Raw genomic sequence first — 16,814 nt, forward strand, 5'->3', positions numbered from 1 at the left:
TATACTGGCCATGCAGTGTACAATGGACTAATATCTGAGATTTCTTGCTGAGGACAAAGTTCTTTGAAGTCCTCTCTGGGGTGGTGGTCTTCCAAAGTATTGGCAAAATAAATGATCTTAAACTTGCACCCGAGATTGTTGTAATCTACCTCAACAAAATCAATTCAAATGAATTAATATTTCAAATACCCCACCAGTATGTTCCCTAGCACTCAGCCTCTAGAATACTCTCTCTATTCCTTGCTGCTCCTTTAGACACTCTTTAAAACCTATTACTTGACCAATAACTATGCTCATGTGAAGTATCCTATGCAACTTATTCCATTAAACCCATTACAAAGTAAAATCAGAAATGAAAGCAGTATGAATAAATGAAATCACGCTCATACTTTCTCTGCTTGAAACCTCAGTAAAATGCAAGTTAACCCCTTACTAAAAAGTTTTTTTTAAAATAAAAACTGTATGGGGGCAGCTAGAAAATGAAATTGGCTCCACTTGCAGGAGATATTTTACATGAATTTACAGAATTAAGCAAGACAGACAGATGAATACATGAATAAATTTCTCTCTGCAATGATCCAGGGCCTGGAGCATGGTTTCTGCCATTTACAGCACTGAATGGGAATCTATACTAAATGCAAACAATTAAAATGTTAAATGATTGTTCAATATAAACTTAGATAAATCCAGCACATTGTAAATCTACATTTTCAAACAAAGCAAACACCAACCTGTGTAGATTATATTTGCATACTGTATGCTACCTCAGACTTCAAACATGTAAAAAAAGTGAAAGGCAGAGGTCAAACACTTGCAAGATTTCAAAGCAGTCAAGATAATATGAAGGCAGGCCTAAAATGCAAGTATATTTGCTCATTATTGCAGAGCAATTTGTCAGAATACTCTTGGCTGTTGGGGCTCAGAGGACAATATAGAATTTCTAATGTTTCTCCCACTCTCTGCAAGCTGACATATCAAATTAAAGTTGAAGTTGCAATTTCTAAAGTAAAGTAATTTCTAAACTATTTGCCTTATCCAGTTTAATCACAAAATTGAAGCTGAGGTTTTAAATTAAACGCTACTTTCTGTATCCCAAGTAATGATTTAAAAGCCATTCTGAGCCATGAGACATATTCTGTTTCAAAAATGTTGTAGTTAAAGAGCATACACAAAAAGGTTCCGATTTTTCTGAAAACAACATTTTAAGAATAATAAGTTGTTAATTGAGCACAAAAGCAGCCAGAAGGCTGTAAAAAAAAGTTATGAATTATGAATCGCCACAAGCTGTGGCAATTTCAACGTCTCTGCCGATAACATCACAAAAAGACCATCTCTTTCTTCACTTCCCCTTGAGTTTCATTACATTGCTATTAAGTTTACCACAAAGTTAAGTCTAGTAATTATCAGTATACATCACTGTTGTTAATAACTGGTAAACAACCTCTTGTCCAGTAAATAAGCAATAAGTGTATTTTATCCTTACAGGTTGCAAATTGTTTTGTTTGGAAAAACTTTTTTTTTCCAAATTCTTAGGTTTTCCCACTCACTTTCTGCATGCGATGTGACATTAAATTAAAAGAAAAATTGGCAAATTCACCCTTCTCTTTAACCTTTTTGGTTAGAGGTCATATACTGGTTGCCCCAATGTTCGCCTACATTGCCAATAACCTAGTAGCAGGCACTTGCAGAAATTCATGAACAAAATTTTTTGAAATCCAAATTTGCAATGGGCAGTCTAACAGGGAACATACCCATTCACCAATTAAAATCTAATCCTTGATGGCGAACTGTGAGCAAAACCATTCAGTATATAATACTTCAATCAAGTTTGGGTGCGAGAAATACTCGAGAGCCAGAAAAGTATCAACAATGGGCTTATTCAGCAATGTGGAAGCAATAGAAAGAAACAAATGACAATAAGTCAGTCAAGCGGCAGAATATTACTCCTGTGATTGAGAGTTCAAAACTTATGTTAGTCTACATTTGAGAGAACAAAAGCTAGAACTGCACTGCAAGAAGTTTCATTTTTGCTCAAATAGAAACAAGGCAAAACTTCACATCCACATTATTTCACTCTGCAGAAATGTTTAAAAGACTATTACAGTATTTTATTACCTAGAAGTACAAACAACTATGCTGGAACCGTTGGTTGCAAAACATCAGTTATCAATGAATGCTTGTTCTTGATCACTTCTGCAAAACTCGAAGACAACTAGATGAAACACTGCTTCAATACTTAAGGATTAGTGCTGTATCAAAACAAAACTCCATCACTTTTGTAATCTAATAGATTCCCCGCTCCACCCACACACCTAAGAAACATTTTCAAATTTGATCAGTTATTAGGTTGTTCCATCATTGGGGAAAAGATTGAATTTTGCCATAAAGTATAGTCGGTTACTCCTGAAGCATGTCAACTATAATTTTTATTAAAATCACCCGCCGATTCTAGCCAGTGCTGTATTTTGCGAAATTTAAAAAAAAAAGGCAACATTTACTAAAAGCTGTAAATGAAAATAAACTAAATATAACTACAGTATGTGAAAGCCTTAGCTATGACTAGGGAATAAGGCAAAATACTGCAATAAATTTAAAATGAATCAAGTTGTACTTTGGATAATACTGTACCTGTTTACTTATCCTCAAAATAGATTTACCACAAAATGAAAGGATTTGTACATATAGATTAAAACAAAAATCATTTTTATGAAACGCTGTAACTGTTACATAACAATGACCAGAGTGATTCAGAAACATTGCACTGATCGATTCTACAATATAACAAAGCACCAGTGAAATATTTCACAATGTTACTGGACAGATAGAATGTTAACATTTAAGTACAAACATTTCACTGTTTCTTTTCAAAATAACTGCAATAGCATTGTGTGCTGTGTTTACATGGTACCCAATGCAATTTTACACTTCAAAATTACAAACTATGAATCAGTGATTCCACAAATTGGCATGCTCCAAACAGTCAGATTCAAACCCCTTGCTGTTTTTTGCTCTCACTGTATCACCCAGCTCCTACACTACACTATTTTGGTTCATCAAACACACAAAATCTAGCTCTGCTGCTTTGCTACCAGCACAACATACCTTTGGCTCATCAGCGAGACCAAATGGAGTGCAATCAAAACAAAAATACCTCCAATATATTAAATTAGCTTCCATCAGCATAAGTGCAATGAAACTTCAAGTCTGTACTACCAACAGCACAGTCAGCAATTATTTTTAATTATAAGTTACTGTTAAATTAAAGAGTCGTTTTCTAAAAAAATTTGGATGCTAAAAGCACCATAATTTAGCTGGCACAAACAGCGAATTAAACCAGCAGCAATTCTGGTTACAGGGAGTGAAGATGAAAGGGCTATACAAAAATGGACATGTTACAGAAAATATTGAATTGTGAAAATTCACTCATTCATCTTCCAATCTTTGAAAACCACAGGCTCCAGCTGGCTTATCATTAGATGCAAAATCCACAGCCATCTGTGGGATTCAACTGGCCATTTCTCACACCAGCCTGCCTAGCAAGAGTGCATAACCTTGAAACTTAATTTGGTTTTCAGTGTCTTTATACATAAATGATTCAAAAGTAAGGCAGCATATCCATCGTAAGCAAGATTTCTGGCTGATATTTTGCACCAGTCTGGCTGCATTCTAACTGCTCCCCCAGGTGAGGTTTACTGCTTGAGAATTTGAGCTTTATAGACTGTATGGTTCAATATGTCAGATGCAATGAGACCAGAAAAAAGGAGCCATTCAGGACTTTTAGTTAAACATGTTCTCAAACCCCCTCCACCCCACTACCTCAAATGATTGCCTACTTAGCAGCCACAAGCAGTGCTATTGTTACCCTGTCGTCCCTTTAAGGAGAGCAAAAAGCCTGAAGTGATTCAAATTGCCGCTCTTAAACAACATAATTTTGTAGCTTTGATACAGCTCGTGCCAATTCTGATCAAAACCCCCTCTCTCTCAGGCTGTGCAGCCAACATTTGAAGGCCAAGCTAGACTTTTAGAGAGGGTACCACATAAACAGAGCAAAAACATTCAGCTTTCATCTCAAAAATGCAAACTTCAAATGTGAGTCAGGTTCCCATTGCTGGAAAGATAAGATATAAAACTAAAAAAAGAAAAACAAGCATGGTAAATCCTCCCCCAATGAGACAGACGAAAGGCCGGACCATTGGGTGCTGCAGTCCTGAATCATACATGCAGAGCAGTGACCAGGAGGACCAGAATTTTACTCAGGGAGGGAAACAGTTGGGTTTTCCAACTATACACTGTCCAGCATTAGATGAAATTATAAGCAAGAGTTCATCTATATATGGACATTAGGGAAAGACAGACAAGGTTTGGTTTTAAAGTCTCTCATAACCACCTTGTAAACATTCTTCATTCAACACCATCCATCAATTGTAAGCTGCTGGAGAAATGTATTACATATGGAGGGATGCACACACAAGCATCACTATACTTAAGATAGAAAATGCCAAAAGCAAAATAATTAGAGAAACAATACTTCTGTTGAAGTACCAGGAATTGTAGCAAATACATTGTGCATTTTTTTCAAACTCTAAATATAAACTAAAAACTGAATATGGAGGAGAAAGTGAGGTCTGCAGATGCTGGAGATCAGAGCTGAAAATGTGTTGCTGGAAAAGCGCAGATCAGGCAGCATCCAAGGAACAGGAAATTCGACATTTCGGGCATAACGTCAGGCATTCCTGATGAAGGGCTTATGCCCGAAACGTCGAATTTCCTGTTCCTTCAATGCTGCCTGACCTGCTGCGCTTTTCCAGCAACACATTTTCAGCTAAAAACTGAATATGCGCAACTATCTGATGTGCAGTAAGTTAGGTGAATGGTTAATGTTTGCCTGAAATGGCCAAATTACATTGGTATTATAACCACAATAATACCAATGAATTAGGGTGAGGGGTTTAGCACCTTAAAGGAATTGCTGCATTGCTATGCAGGTGGTGAATATCTTTGAACCACAAGACTAGATTTCAAAGTCATCATGACAGATAGAAATCATCACCAAAATAATTTTTCAAAAATGGCATTACAATGCCTATCAGGATTCAGATGAACAGCTTGGCTTGGAATGAGAGATGGAACTGATCAGTAAATCTGTTGTTAAAGTGTTTAAAAACTCTGAATTTCCTCAAGTACTAACTGAATAACCATCCAGTATATTTTATATCAACATCCAGTCACAGCTTCAAACATGAGTTATATACTTTTAGAATACCAAACTTGTTTTTCCCTTTGTAGAAAATCTCATCTATGAAAAAATTAACTGGCTTGGAAAGTGAATAAAATACTAGTTCCTTTGGAAATAAATTGCCTCCGTTGAAGTAGTAAGTATGAACAGCTGTAGCTACCCAGACAATTTGACTGTCAAAATGGAGTATAATGACAGAGCTCTTTTGTGCAACTGGCTGAAATACTCTAAAATCCAAAACATTACAGAGGTATGCACAACTGTGGAGCAGCCCCACAAAGGGAGAGAATTTTTTTTAAGTGTACTCAAAGGACCATGCACATTAATTGATCTGACCATTTCAGCCTTTACAGCTATTGGTTGGGTTTTTTTAGTTCACTCTTGGGACATGGATTTCACTGACTGAATAAACATTTATTACCAGATCCTAGTTGCCCTCAACATGGTGGTGGTGGTGGTGGTGAGCTGCCTTCTTGACACTCTCCAGTCCAAGTGCTGTAGATTCACACAGGGAGGGAATTTCAAGATATGGTGAGGTGACTGGATGTGGTGCTCAATGAGCTGATTTGACCTGGATGGTGTCAAGCTTCAACTGCTGTGAACTACACCCATTCAGGCACCTGAGGAGTATTCAGCACACTCCTGTCATGTGCTCTGGAGATGATGGGCAGGCTTTAGGAAGTCAGGTGGTGAGTTACTTGCTGCAGGATTGACCTGCTCTTGTAGCCACTGTCTTAATGTGGTGAATCCAATTCAGGTTGTGGTCAATGGTCACTCTCAGGATGTTGTCAGTAAGGAATTCAGTGATGGTAACACTATTGAATGTCATGGGGCTCTGATTAGATTCCCTCTTACTGGAGATGGTCATTTCCAATGAAAAAAAACAATCTAACCATTTTAGCTCATTGAACATTTCTTCTGTTTTTAAAATCTAATTTAGTTTGTGCTGTTTCCAGTACCTTGGTTTAAAAAAAAAACCCACCAAATTCCACAAAAGAAACAATAGACATCATATTTCATAGAGAATCCCTAGTGTGGAAACAGGCTATTTGGCCCAACAAATCCACACTATCCCTGCAAAGATTATCCTACCCAGACCCTTTCCACTACTCTACATTTACCTTGACTAATGCATCTAGCCTACACATCCCTGAACACTATAACCATGCTAAATTGCCCAATTTACCTAAACTGCACATCTTTGGATTGTGGGAGGAAAGTGGAGAACCCGGAGAAAACCCATGCAGACATGGGGAGAATGCGCAAACCCAACACAGACAGACAGTTCCCAGAGGCTGGAATTGAACCTGGATTCTTGGTGCTGTGAGGCTGCAGTGCTAACCCAGCTGCCCTGTAAAATGTCATTTACAATGACATTTTTAATTAACCAAAAATGGCAATAAATATTCTAAAGTTTGCAATGTTATAGAGAACATTAAAAATCTCATGGGTTAAAACATTGAGATTTCCTTAATCCTGTTGAAACTGACAAAATAAACTTATTTTGTTAAAAAGAAAAACCTTCCCTAACACAAACCATTCAGTCATGTAACAAAATGAAAAGTCAACAATTTTCATGATATCAAAATAGGTTTACATGGGAAATAAAGAATTAATTTTGCTAAGTTTAAAAGATTTGGCTTTTCAACTCAGATGATTTCCTTTCCATTCTAACAAATACGATGGGAAAAATATCATACTGAATTAGTATTTTCACATTTTTAAATTCATCTCTGCATCTCTAGATCCAACTATAATTTTGCTGAAATGGTTATCAGACAACACTAACATGGTCTCATTTTTCTTTGTCATAATGAAACGTCTGTCAAAGGAACAGGAGAAACAAAGTATGTGACCTTCTGCTTTTCAAAATCATGGTTTACCTTCAACCTAAAGTTCAGTTTCCCAACCTCTGACCGTATCCCTAAGTGCCTAAAAACCAATTGCAGCCTTGAATATACTCAAAGACTGAGCATCCATCATCCACCTAAAATAGAAATTTCCTATCATTCTCAATTTCCCTTGAAGAACTAGCCCCTCATCTCAATTCTAAATGATCAACCCTTAGATTGTGCAAAGCTCGTTGATTCAAAAATCAGAGAAAAAAAGAGATCACATCCTGAGAGCGAGACAAGGCCCGAGTGTATAGTTTGGAGAATTTCAAAACAACGTGGGAATTCTGAAGGGAGGTGCTCGTTTTCTTTCCAGCTCATAGTTTGCAAGTTTGTTTTAAAAAAAAAGAGCTGGATAAACTGAAGCCCAGAATCTGGGGCCCAGCACGAGAGCAACATCACAGGTAAACCATCAATTCACTGGTTGTTGAAGCTACTAATTTGACTATTACAGAGGCTACTTTCAGATTGAACGTAAATAGGAGAAATATTTATAGGTTAGAAATGAAAAGACCAGTATGAAAAATCAAATCAAGAATTAGGTAATTAAAAGAGAGATGCCAGGTGAGGCGATGCGTTGTAACCGTACAATGTGGGAGTTGGTGGACCCCATTTTGATTCAGAGAGACCACACCTGTCGCAAGTGTTGGTTGCTTGAGCAACCTTGGCACAGAGTGGATGAACTGGAGTATAATCTTTGAGTTGTAATTATAATCTTAGAATCAGGATGGGAGAGTTACCTGGATGCTGTATTTCACAAGGCAGTCACACCCCTTAGATTAACTACCTTGAAAGTGGTCAGGGACTGGAGAATGTGACTAGCAACAAGGCATGTAGATGACCCAGGAGTAACTGCTGAAGGAACCTCAGCTTTTAAGCTTGTCTAACAGCTTTGAGATTCCTGCTCCCTGGTGAGAGTGGCACTGAAGGGAGGACAAGTTAACTGACCATAGCACCGTGGCATAGAGAGCCATTCAAGGGGGGGGGGGGGTGAAAAAAAAAAGAGAAATGTAGTTGTAATTAGGGATAGTTTAATCAGGGAAATGGGCAGGACAGAGTCCTGAAGGCTGTATTGCTTGTTTGGCTTCAGGATCTCAATGAAGCTGCAGAGGCTCTTGAGAGTGGAAGGGGTAAGAACGAGTTGTTGCAGTCCATGTAGGTACCAACACGGGTCGAAAGAGATACTGCTGAGCAGCTAGGGATTAAACTAAAAAGCAGAACCAAAAAGGGTAATAATCCTGGATTACTACCAGAATCATGAGCAAATTGGCACAGTCAGTAAGAAGAAAGAGGTATACATGTGGCACAAAGATTGGAGTGGGACAAATAGGTTTGAATTCAATGGACATTGCCAACAGGACAGTGGAAGGAGGGAGTTGGTCCTGGTGAATTGCATAACTCTGGTTGGAAGCAGTTTTCAGTTGCATGGAAAATTATGGAATTTGTTCCAGGATGGAGGGAGGGCTCAGAGGTTATTAAAGTTTCCAGAACAAGTAATAGAACATAAAGTATAGAAAGAGTCAGAATTCTAATTTCCGGCACAGCAGATAAAGGACAACTATGAGAAGGGGCAGGGTTGAGGATGTTGTAATTAAAAGCATGTAGCATATGAAATGGGGGTTGGGGGTGTGCATGTGCATCTGTGTGCGCATGTGGGGGAGGGGTCCACATGATGCAACCAAGGCTGACAAGACAGGTAGCATAAAACCGTACAATGTCGAGAAGACTAGTGAGAAGCCAGAGGATTGGGACACCTTTAAAAACTAGCAGAGATAACTAATAAAAGAATGGCAGGGTGGAGAGAGGAAAACACATAAGAGTAAGCCAGCTAGCAGTATTAAAGAAGAGCTTTTTTCTAAGCCAGCTAAATTGTTAGAGACAGGCAAGAGTTGAAGAGTGGACATTAGAATGCTAGAAAACATGGCTGACGAAGTAGTAAAGGGAAACAAATGGTGGAGGAATTGAACAGATACTTTGCATCAGTTTTCAATGGAAGACATCAACAAGGTACCAAGACTTCAAGAGGGTCGGGGTCAGTGGTGAGTGTAGTGGCAAACACTAAGGAGATGGTGCGGGGAAGCCTAGAAGTCTGATGGTGGGTAATTTACCTGGATCAGTGTTCTGAAGGAGATAGAGGAGTTTGGTGGAATTACTACAGTAAGGGAAGATGCCAGAAGACTGGAAAGTGACTAACGTAACCCCTATTATTTAGGAAGGGAGGCACATGCAGAAAGCCAAAGGCTGGTTAGCCTAATCATTGTTAAGGTTTAGAGTGAATTAATAAGGATAAGACTGCCTTATTTTCCATGCACATCTGCAAAGTCAGCACAACTTCTTCAAAAGGAGATCACGCCTGACAAAATTAATAAATTCTTCGGGGCTGTGACAAGCAGGTTAGACAATGGAGAGCTACTAGACATTATCTATTTGGATTTCCAGATAACATTGACAAGGTGCTAAATACGTTAAGAGCTCATGGTGTTAGGGACAAGGTATAGTATGGATAGAAGATTGGTTGACTGGCAAAAGGCAGATGTTAGGGATAAAGGAGTCTTTCAGAACGGCAGCCAGTGACGAGTGGCATTCTACAAGGGTTCATGTTTGAACTATAACTGTTCACGATATACATTAGTATCTGGATGAAGAAACTGTGGGAATTGTCACTGTGTTTTGAGATGACACAAAGATAGGTGGAGGGCAGGCAATGTTGAAGTAGTGAGAAAGCTGCAGGATTGGGAGAGGCTAGGAGAGAAGCAAAAGAAGTGACAGATGTGGGACAAGTGAGGTCGTGCACTTTGGCAAGAAGAATAGAGTTGTAGACTATTTTCTAAATGGGTACTGTTTTGGAAATCTGAAGCACAGAGTTGGGAGTCCAGGATTCTCTCAAGGTTATCATGCAGGTTCAGTTGGCAGTTAGGAAAGCAAATACAATGTTAGCATTCATTTCAAGAGGGCTCGAGTACAAGGGCAGAGATATACTCTGAAGCTATGAGGGACTTTGCTCAAACTTGATTTGAAATATTGTGAGCGGTTTTGGATTTCTATCAAAGAAATGATGTGATGGCATTGAAGAGAGTCCAGAGGATATTTACTAGAATGATCCCAAGGATAAACGGCTTGTCATATGAGAGCAGAGGACTTTCGGTCTGTATTGGGAGTTCGGGGGAGGGGGGTGGAGGAGGAGGAAGATCTGATAGTATTCTGTAATTTTTAAAGGGACTTTGATGGAGTTGACATGGAGATGATGTTTCAACTTGTAGGAGAAAGCTAGAACCTGAGGGCACAATGGGAAGGATTGACCATTTAAAATAAAATGAGGAGGAATTTCTACCGCCAGAAGGTGGTTAATCTGTGAAGCTTGTTGCTGCAGAGTGGAGGCCAAGTCATTGAGTATTTAAGACAGATTGATAGGCTCTTGATTGGTAAGGGGATCAAGGATTATGGGAAAAGACAGGAAGATGGCATTGAGAAAAGCATCAGCCATGACAGAATGGCAGATCAGCATCAATGGGCCAAACAACCTAATAATGCTTCTGTATCTTAGCCTGACAATGCCAGTCTAGAGAAACAGCCTCATGTACCCAATCGGGCCTCATGGAATCTTATTAATTTCAATTAGGATAAAATTTTCATTGTCACATGTTAAGACTGGAAACCCCCAAACTGTGCTATGCTAATCTCTATGCCATATACACAACAGGAGTTTAAAGGATCAGCTCACTACCACCTTGAGCAACAAATCTTTGCCGTGCAAGAATCCATGCATTCCAAGAATTTATTTTTTTAAATATTATATTAAAACATTACTAAAAAGGTGTTTTTAAATTTTAAAATAAAAATTTACTGCATAACTCCTTTAAATTCAAAAAAGTTTGCTATCCATTTATAACTAGGCATAATGATTCACGTGGACTGTCAAACTTTGTTTTTATTTCAGGAAATGATTTTCAATGTTCCACGATACCTTTCTTTTCACCCAGGAAGACTGTATATAAATAGCCTTGGTGACATCTCTAAGACATACAGGCTTAACATCCCCTGGTCAAAACATCCTGGATCGTTTTCAGGATCACTTTGACCTTGCAATGCCTCCACTGTCTTCCTGAAGATGATGCTGAATTACATGAATTAACATCCTCTTCAAGCCCAAGAGACAAAACTGACAAGATAGAGGAAGGTAGTGGAAACGAATGAATCCGTCGTGCTTCTTAAAAAAAGTACTCCGAGTCAGCCTATAGAATTTTCTCAATTTACATACTGCATTTGAGATGATTAAACCGTGAATCTGCACCATGATTTAAAGGATAATGTATTTGCAGGACAAATATCTAGTAAATCCTTTACAGTTAGTTTCATATAATTTCTACTGGTACTATTCAATTACTTCCAGTGTATTTGCTACCTTTCCTTAAGTTGCATAAAAAGCAGTAAATTGTTGACTTGACATAACTTTATTGATATCTCAAGCATTTTAAAAATAAATTTCCTTCATTTCACATCTCCAAATTTTAAGTCCCTCAATTGCAGCAATGAACAAATGTCAAAAGGGAAATTATGAGAGCTTTTGTTCCCTTTAGTAATGTATTGCATTCACCACTTACAACTCAGGCACAGCATTCTGCAAGACAAGCTCAAAATGGAAAACAAACAAGCAAAAAAAATTAAAAAGAAACACCATGTTATTACAAACTGTCCCCTTCAGAAACACCTGGTACTGAAGCATAATTTAAAAATAAAACAGCTGGGTCATTAAAGATGGGGGTGGAAAGGAAGGATTTTAGAGCAAATACAGCACTAAGTTTGCATTTGTTTGAGCTGGTAAACATAAATAATATTAAACATGTATTAACAGTTAACAGTCACTGCAAAAATAAAGAGCAATTTTCAATAATTTAGAATGATTGGCAACGTAATTAACTTGAGCATTCCCAGTTAGAAAACTTAAGCAAAGTAATTCAAAATGCAGTTGAATTGAATGTACTAAACACTGACCAACGGTATACCTTAATCCTTTGCTTCTATGACCACCCCTCATTTTCCCCCCATGGAAACTGGCTTTGACTGTTAAAGAATAAAGACTCTATTCTTCCTCTCCTCACTTCCCTCCTCCAAGGAAGGGGACACAGATATTGCTCTTACCAACTCCACCCCCAGAAAAAAAACCAAGTCAAGCCCAGCCCTTACAGCAGGGAGGACGAGGGTCAGAGATTCTGCTCTTACACACTTGGGAGCAGGGACACTGGAACTGTCCTAGCCCGAAGAACACCATCTTTACTCCCATCCTGTGCTTGAGAGCATCTGCTCTTTCCTTACACCCACAGGAGAGGGGTACAAATCCCCCTTAAACATCCTAGGGAGAGGTAACACTAGCACAGTTCTACAAAGGGCAGCCACCTAATGTGTCAGGGCACTGGCCAACTTATACCCTAGGGAAAAAGGCAGACATGGGCCCCTACAATTTCCCCCACACCCTCAAATTCTGAGGATGGGGCACTGGATCTACACTTATCCCCTGAAGAGATGGGGCCAGAATCTGTTATTACTTGATGGGGGCAGCACAGTGACTCAGCGGTTAGCACTGTTGCCTCAGAATCAGGAACCTAGATTCAATTCCATCCCCATGCAACTGTCTTATATAGAGTCTGCAGTCTCCCTGCATCTGGGTGGGTTTCCTCCAGGTGCCCTAACTTCCTCCCTAAGTCCAAAGATGTGCAGGTTAGGTGGCTTGGCCATGATAAATTGCCCACAGTGTCCAGGGACGTGCAGGTTAGGAGGATTAGCCATGGGAAATGTGGGGATGGGGGATGCAGGTCTGGGTGGGATGCTAGGGTCAATGTGGACTCGATAGCCTGCTTCCACACAGTAGGGATTCTATAATTACTGTCCCAGGAAGGTCCTGCTCACACACCATAGGGATAGGGGGCACTGGCCCCACTCCTACCAGGCAGAGGGGGCACAGGAGCCCTTTTTACTCCCCAGGAGGGTAGGGGAGACAATACAGGGTACAAGGCCCTCTTTTATCCCCAGGAAGGGAGGGGAGAGGAGGGGAGACATGGTACAGTGCCCCCTCATAACCCCAGCAGGGGAGACAGGTTACAGTGCCCCCTCAAAACCCCAGCAGGGGAGACAGGTTACAGTGCCCCCTCAAACCCCCAGCAGGGGAGGAGAGGGGAGAGGAGACAGGGTACAGGAATCCCCCCCTTACCCCTAGGAGGGGAGGGGAGGGGAGACAGGGTACAGGAATCCCCCCCTTACCCCTAGGAGGGGAGGGGAGGGGAGACAGAGTATAGTGCCCCCCCTTACCCCCAGGAGGGGAGGGGAGACAGAGTATAGTGCCCCCCCTTACCCCCAGGAGGGGAGGGGAGACAGGGTACAGGACCCCCCCTCCTTACCCCCAGGAGGGGAGGGGAGACAGGGTACAGGACCCCCCCTCCTTACCCCCAGGAGGGGACGGGAAGAGAGTGAGAGTGAGAGTACAGGCGCCTCCCCCCCATCATTCCACCCCGGGCCCGGACACTCACCGTTCTGTCCGCGGGCGGGTGTCAAGCTGAGGCTAAGCCAGAGCAGGGCGGACACAGCGGCTCCGAGCCAGGCTGGGCCCCGGGCCGTTGCCATGGTAATGCTGCTCGCCGTTCACTCCACCGCCACCCTCCTCCCTACTCGGTCCGCACCGAATGCGGTTCCCCCTCCCCCACCTGCTGATTCTAGATGAACCTGCTCTCGCGAGAGTCAGCACTAGAATGCGCGCGCAACCAGCGAACCTCCGACTGCGACGTTTAAATGGGGAGCGGGTCTCAGACCCGACCATTGGAGGCGCAGCGGAGCAGGTTTCCACACCCAGCCGCAAGAAGGTGCAACGGAGCAGGTACCATTCACGGCCACAGGAGGCGCTGTAAAGCACATCCCAGACCCACCCACAAGAGGCGCAGTGGAGTTGGTTCCACACGTGGCCATAGGAGGCGCAGTGGAGCAGGTCACAGGACATAGCCTTAGGAGATACACTGGAGCACATCCCAGACTCGGCCACATGAGGCGCAGTGGAGTACATCCCAGGCTCAGCCACATGAGGCGCAGTGGAGATGGTTCCACACGTGGCCATAGGAGGCGCAGTGGAGCTGGTTCCACACATGGCCATAGGAGGCGCAGTGGAGCAGATCACAGGACATAGCCTCAGGAGATACAGTGGAGCACATCCCCGACTCAGCCACATGAGGCGCACTGTCGCCAGGCCCAGGGACACTGTGGAGCAGGTTCCAGACCCAGCCACAGGAGGCACAGTGAGCAGAGTTTTTCCCAAGGGCTTTTGCCTGGAACATCAATTTTCCTGCTCCTTGGATGCTGCCTGACCTGCTGTGCTTTTCCAGCACCACTCTAATCTTGACTCTGATCTCCAGCATCTGCAGTCGTCACTTTCGCCTTATACCCAAGTTGACTTCTCCACCTCTTGATGCTGCTTGGCTTGCTGTGTTCTTCCAGCCTCCGGTTTTTCTGCTTTGGATTCCAGCATCTGCAGTTTTTTTTGTCTCTAACTAGATTCCAGATCCAGACACAGGAGGTGCTTTTGTCAGGTCCCAGACCTGCAGGCCTCAGGTCAGATCCCAGGTGGCAGTGCAGGCAGTTTTCAGACCCAGTCTCAGGAAGCACTGTAGATAACATCCCATATCTAGCCACTTGAGGTGCTGTGAAGCAGTTTACAGACATGCCATGGAGCCAAGTAGAGTCGGTGCCACATGTGGGTAAAGGAGGTGCAGTGGTGAACATCACAGACACGATCACAGGGAGGCACCATGAAGCAGGATCCAGACATAGCCATAGCAGGCGCTGTAGTGTAAGTCCCAAATCCGCACTCAGCAAGCGTTGTTCCTCGACCCAGCCACTGCCACAGGAGGCTCAGTGGAACAGGTTCCAGGCCTGACCACTGGAGACACTGTAGAGCAGGTTCTAGACCCTGTCACAGGAAGCACTGTAGAGCAGGTTCTAGATCCTGTCACAGGAGGCACTGTAGAGCAGGTTCTAGATCCTGTCACAGGAGGCACTGTGGAGCAGTTCTGGACCCAGCCACAGGAGGCACTTTGGTAGAGCTGAAGGATTTGCCACATGGGGTGTTACTCACCATCATAACTTGGAAACATATTGCCGTTCCTTGATTGATACTGGGTCACAATCCTGGAATCCTCTAATGGCATTGTGGGTGACCTACATCAATGAACTGCAGCAGTTGAAGAAAGCAGCTCATCTTCACCTTTTCAAAGGGCTGTTCGGGATGGGCAATAAACCCTTGTCCAGTCAACAACATCTAGTGAAATAATTTTTGAAAAATTGGTTTCCCCTTGGGCCCCCATTATTGTCCACATGATAGTGACTGCTTTTGATCTGAATATGATGTGTGGAATCACACTAACTGGAACACATTCCTTGGGCAGCAATCTCCTGCCTTCACAGCTAATGGGATAGACAGTCTTTCTTTGCTTGTCCTGCTGTTTTGAGAACACACATTGTCACCTGAGGTGGTGTTACCAGGAACATAAAGCACCTGACGGCATTACAGGCAGCCCCTTTGTGGCAAATGGCTTAAAGTCAATTTGTACACAAGTTGGATCACAATGCAGGACAGGGTAAAATAGTGGTTTATAAGTATAGGAAATGTTCCTATGTGGTAGACTTTTTTAATGACCTCCAGTATGGGATTGTGTTTTGAAATGCAAGAGTTCGTAACTCAGACATTCATAGATCGAGTTCCCCGCAGTTGAGATTGTCAGAAAAGATAAACTTTGTACCACATTATGGTGATGAACTGCAATGAGATGGCCACCATTCCATGCCTGCTGCAGGAGCTCTGGTGCTGTTCCACATTCTACTACAGGATGTTCTACGGTACTGTTCCTTCCATCTGAGTTTTCCTCAATACCACTCATCAATACAGTTTTTCACTGGACGCTTGTTAAAAATATTTGAAACCATACCTGCCGTAGGAAATTAAGTCAAAACAGAAAATTCAGGCAAGACAATGAGTGGTGACAGACTGAAGCATTAACTTTATTAGAGCAAACTATTGCTCTGCAAATAAAGCATGTTGGAAATCACAGCGGGTCAGGAAACATCTGTGGAGAGTGAGCAAGCTAATGCTTTGAATCTCGCTGACTTATGTTTCAGGAATGAGATGAAGGGCTCCTGCCCAAAACGTTGATTTTCCTGCTTCTTGGATGCTGCCTGACCTGCTGTGCTTTTCCAGCACCACTCTGATCTTGACCCTAATCTCTAGCAGCTGCAGTCCTCACTTTCATCTAGGTACCTATGTCAGGTCTAATGTAGTCTTCAGGACTCAACATTAGCTTGGTCTCTCTCTCTCTACAGATGCTGCCTGACCTGCTATGATTTCCAGCATTTTCTTTTTCAGCACATGTACTTTGTTTCTTCTTTTACTGTAATACTCTGAACTAATGAGTGTTCCCAGCACTTCTTTTTCTTTCAGATTCCCAGTATCAGAACTATTTTGCTTCTGGTAAGAAATTAAGCTTCAGTGATTAAAAGATTAATCAACATATATTGTGAAAATTTCATCTTATACACTTACTGTCATATTCCTAATTATAAATTCCCAGGTCTGTGTTCCAATAGAAACTGCCCTTGTAGGATGGTGGTTAATATATTCTTAGTGCCATGCATATCACTTCACCACTGATAGA

The 16,814-nt window shown here is 41.8% G+C and overlaps 1 protein-coding gene across 1 annotated transcript in view; it reads right to left on the reverse strand.

Moving 5' to 3' along the window:
• Positions 1-13,841, reverse strand: part of LOC132834644 (neuroplastin-like) — an 82,805-nt gene extending 68,964 nt beyond the window's left edge. The window contains exon 1 of the mRNA XM_060853545.1: positions 13,650-13,841. Coding sequence (XP_060709528.1) covers positions 13,650-13,743 — 94 coding nt within the window. The 5' untranslated portion in view covers positions 13,744-13,841. The remainder of the gene's footprint in view (positions 1-13,649) is intronic.
• Positions 13,842-16,814: the final 2,973 nt, after the last annotated feature.

This window comes from Hemiscyllium ocellatum, chromosome 42 (genome assembly GCF_020745735.1).
Source record: "Hemiscyllium ocellatum isolate sHemOce1 chromosome 42, sHemOce1.pat.X.cur, whole genome shotgun sequence".
NCBI lineage: Eukaryota > Metazoa > Chordata > Chondrichthyes > Orectolobiformes > Hemiscylliidae > Hemiscyllium > Hemiscyllium ocellatum.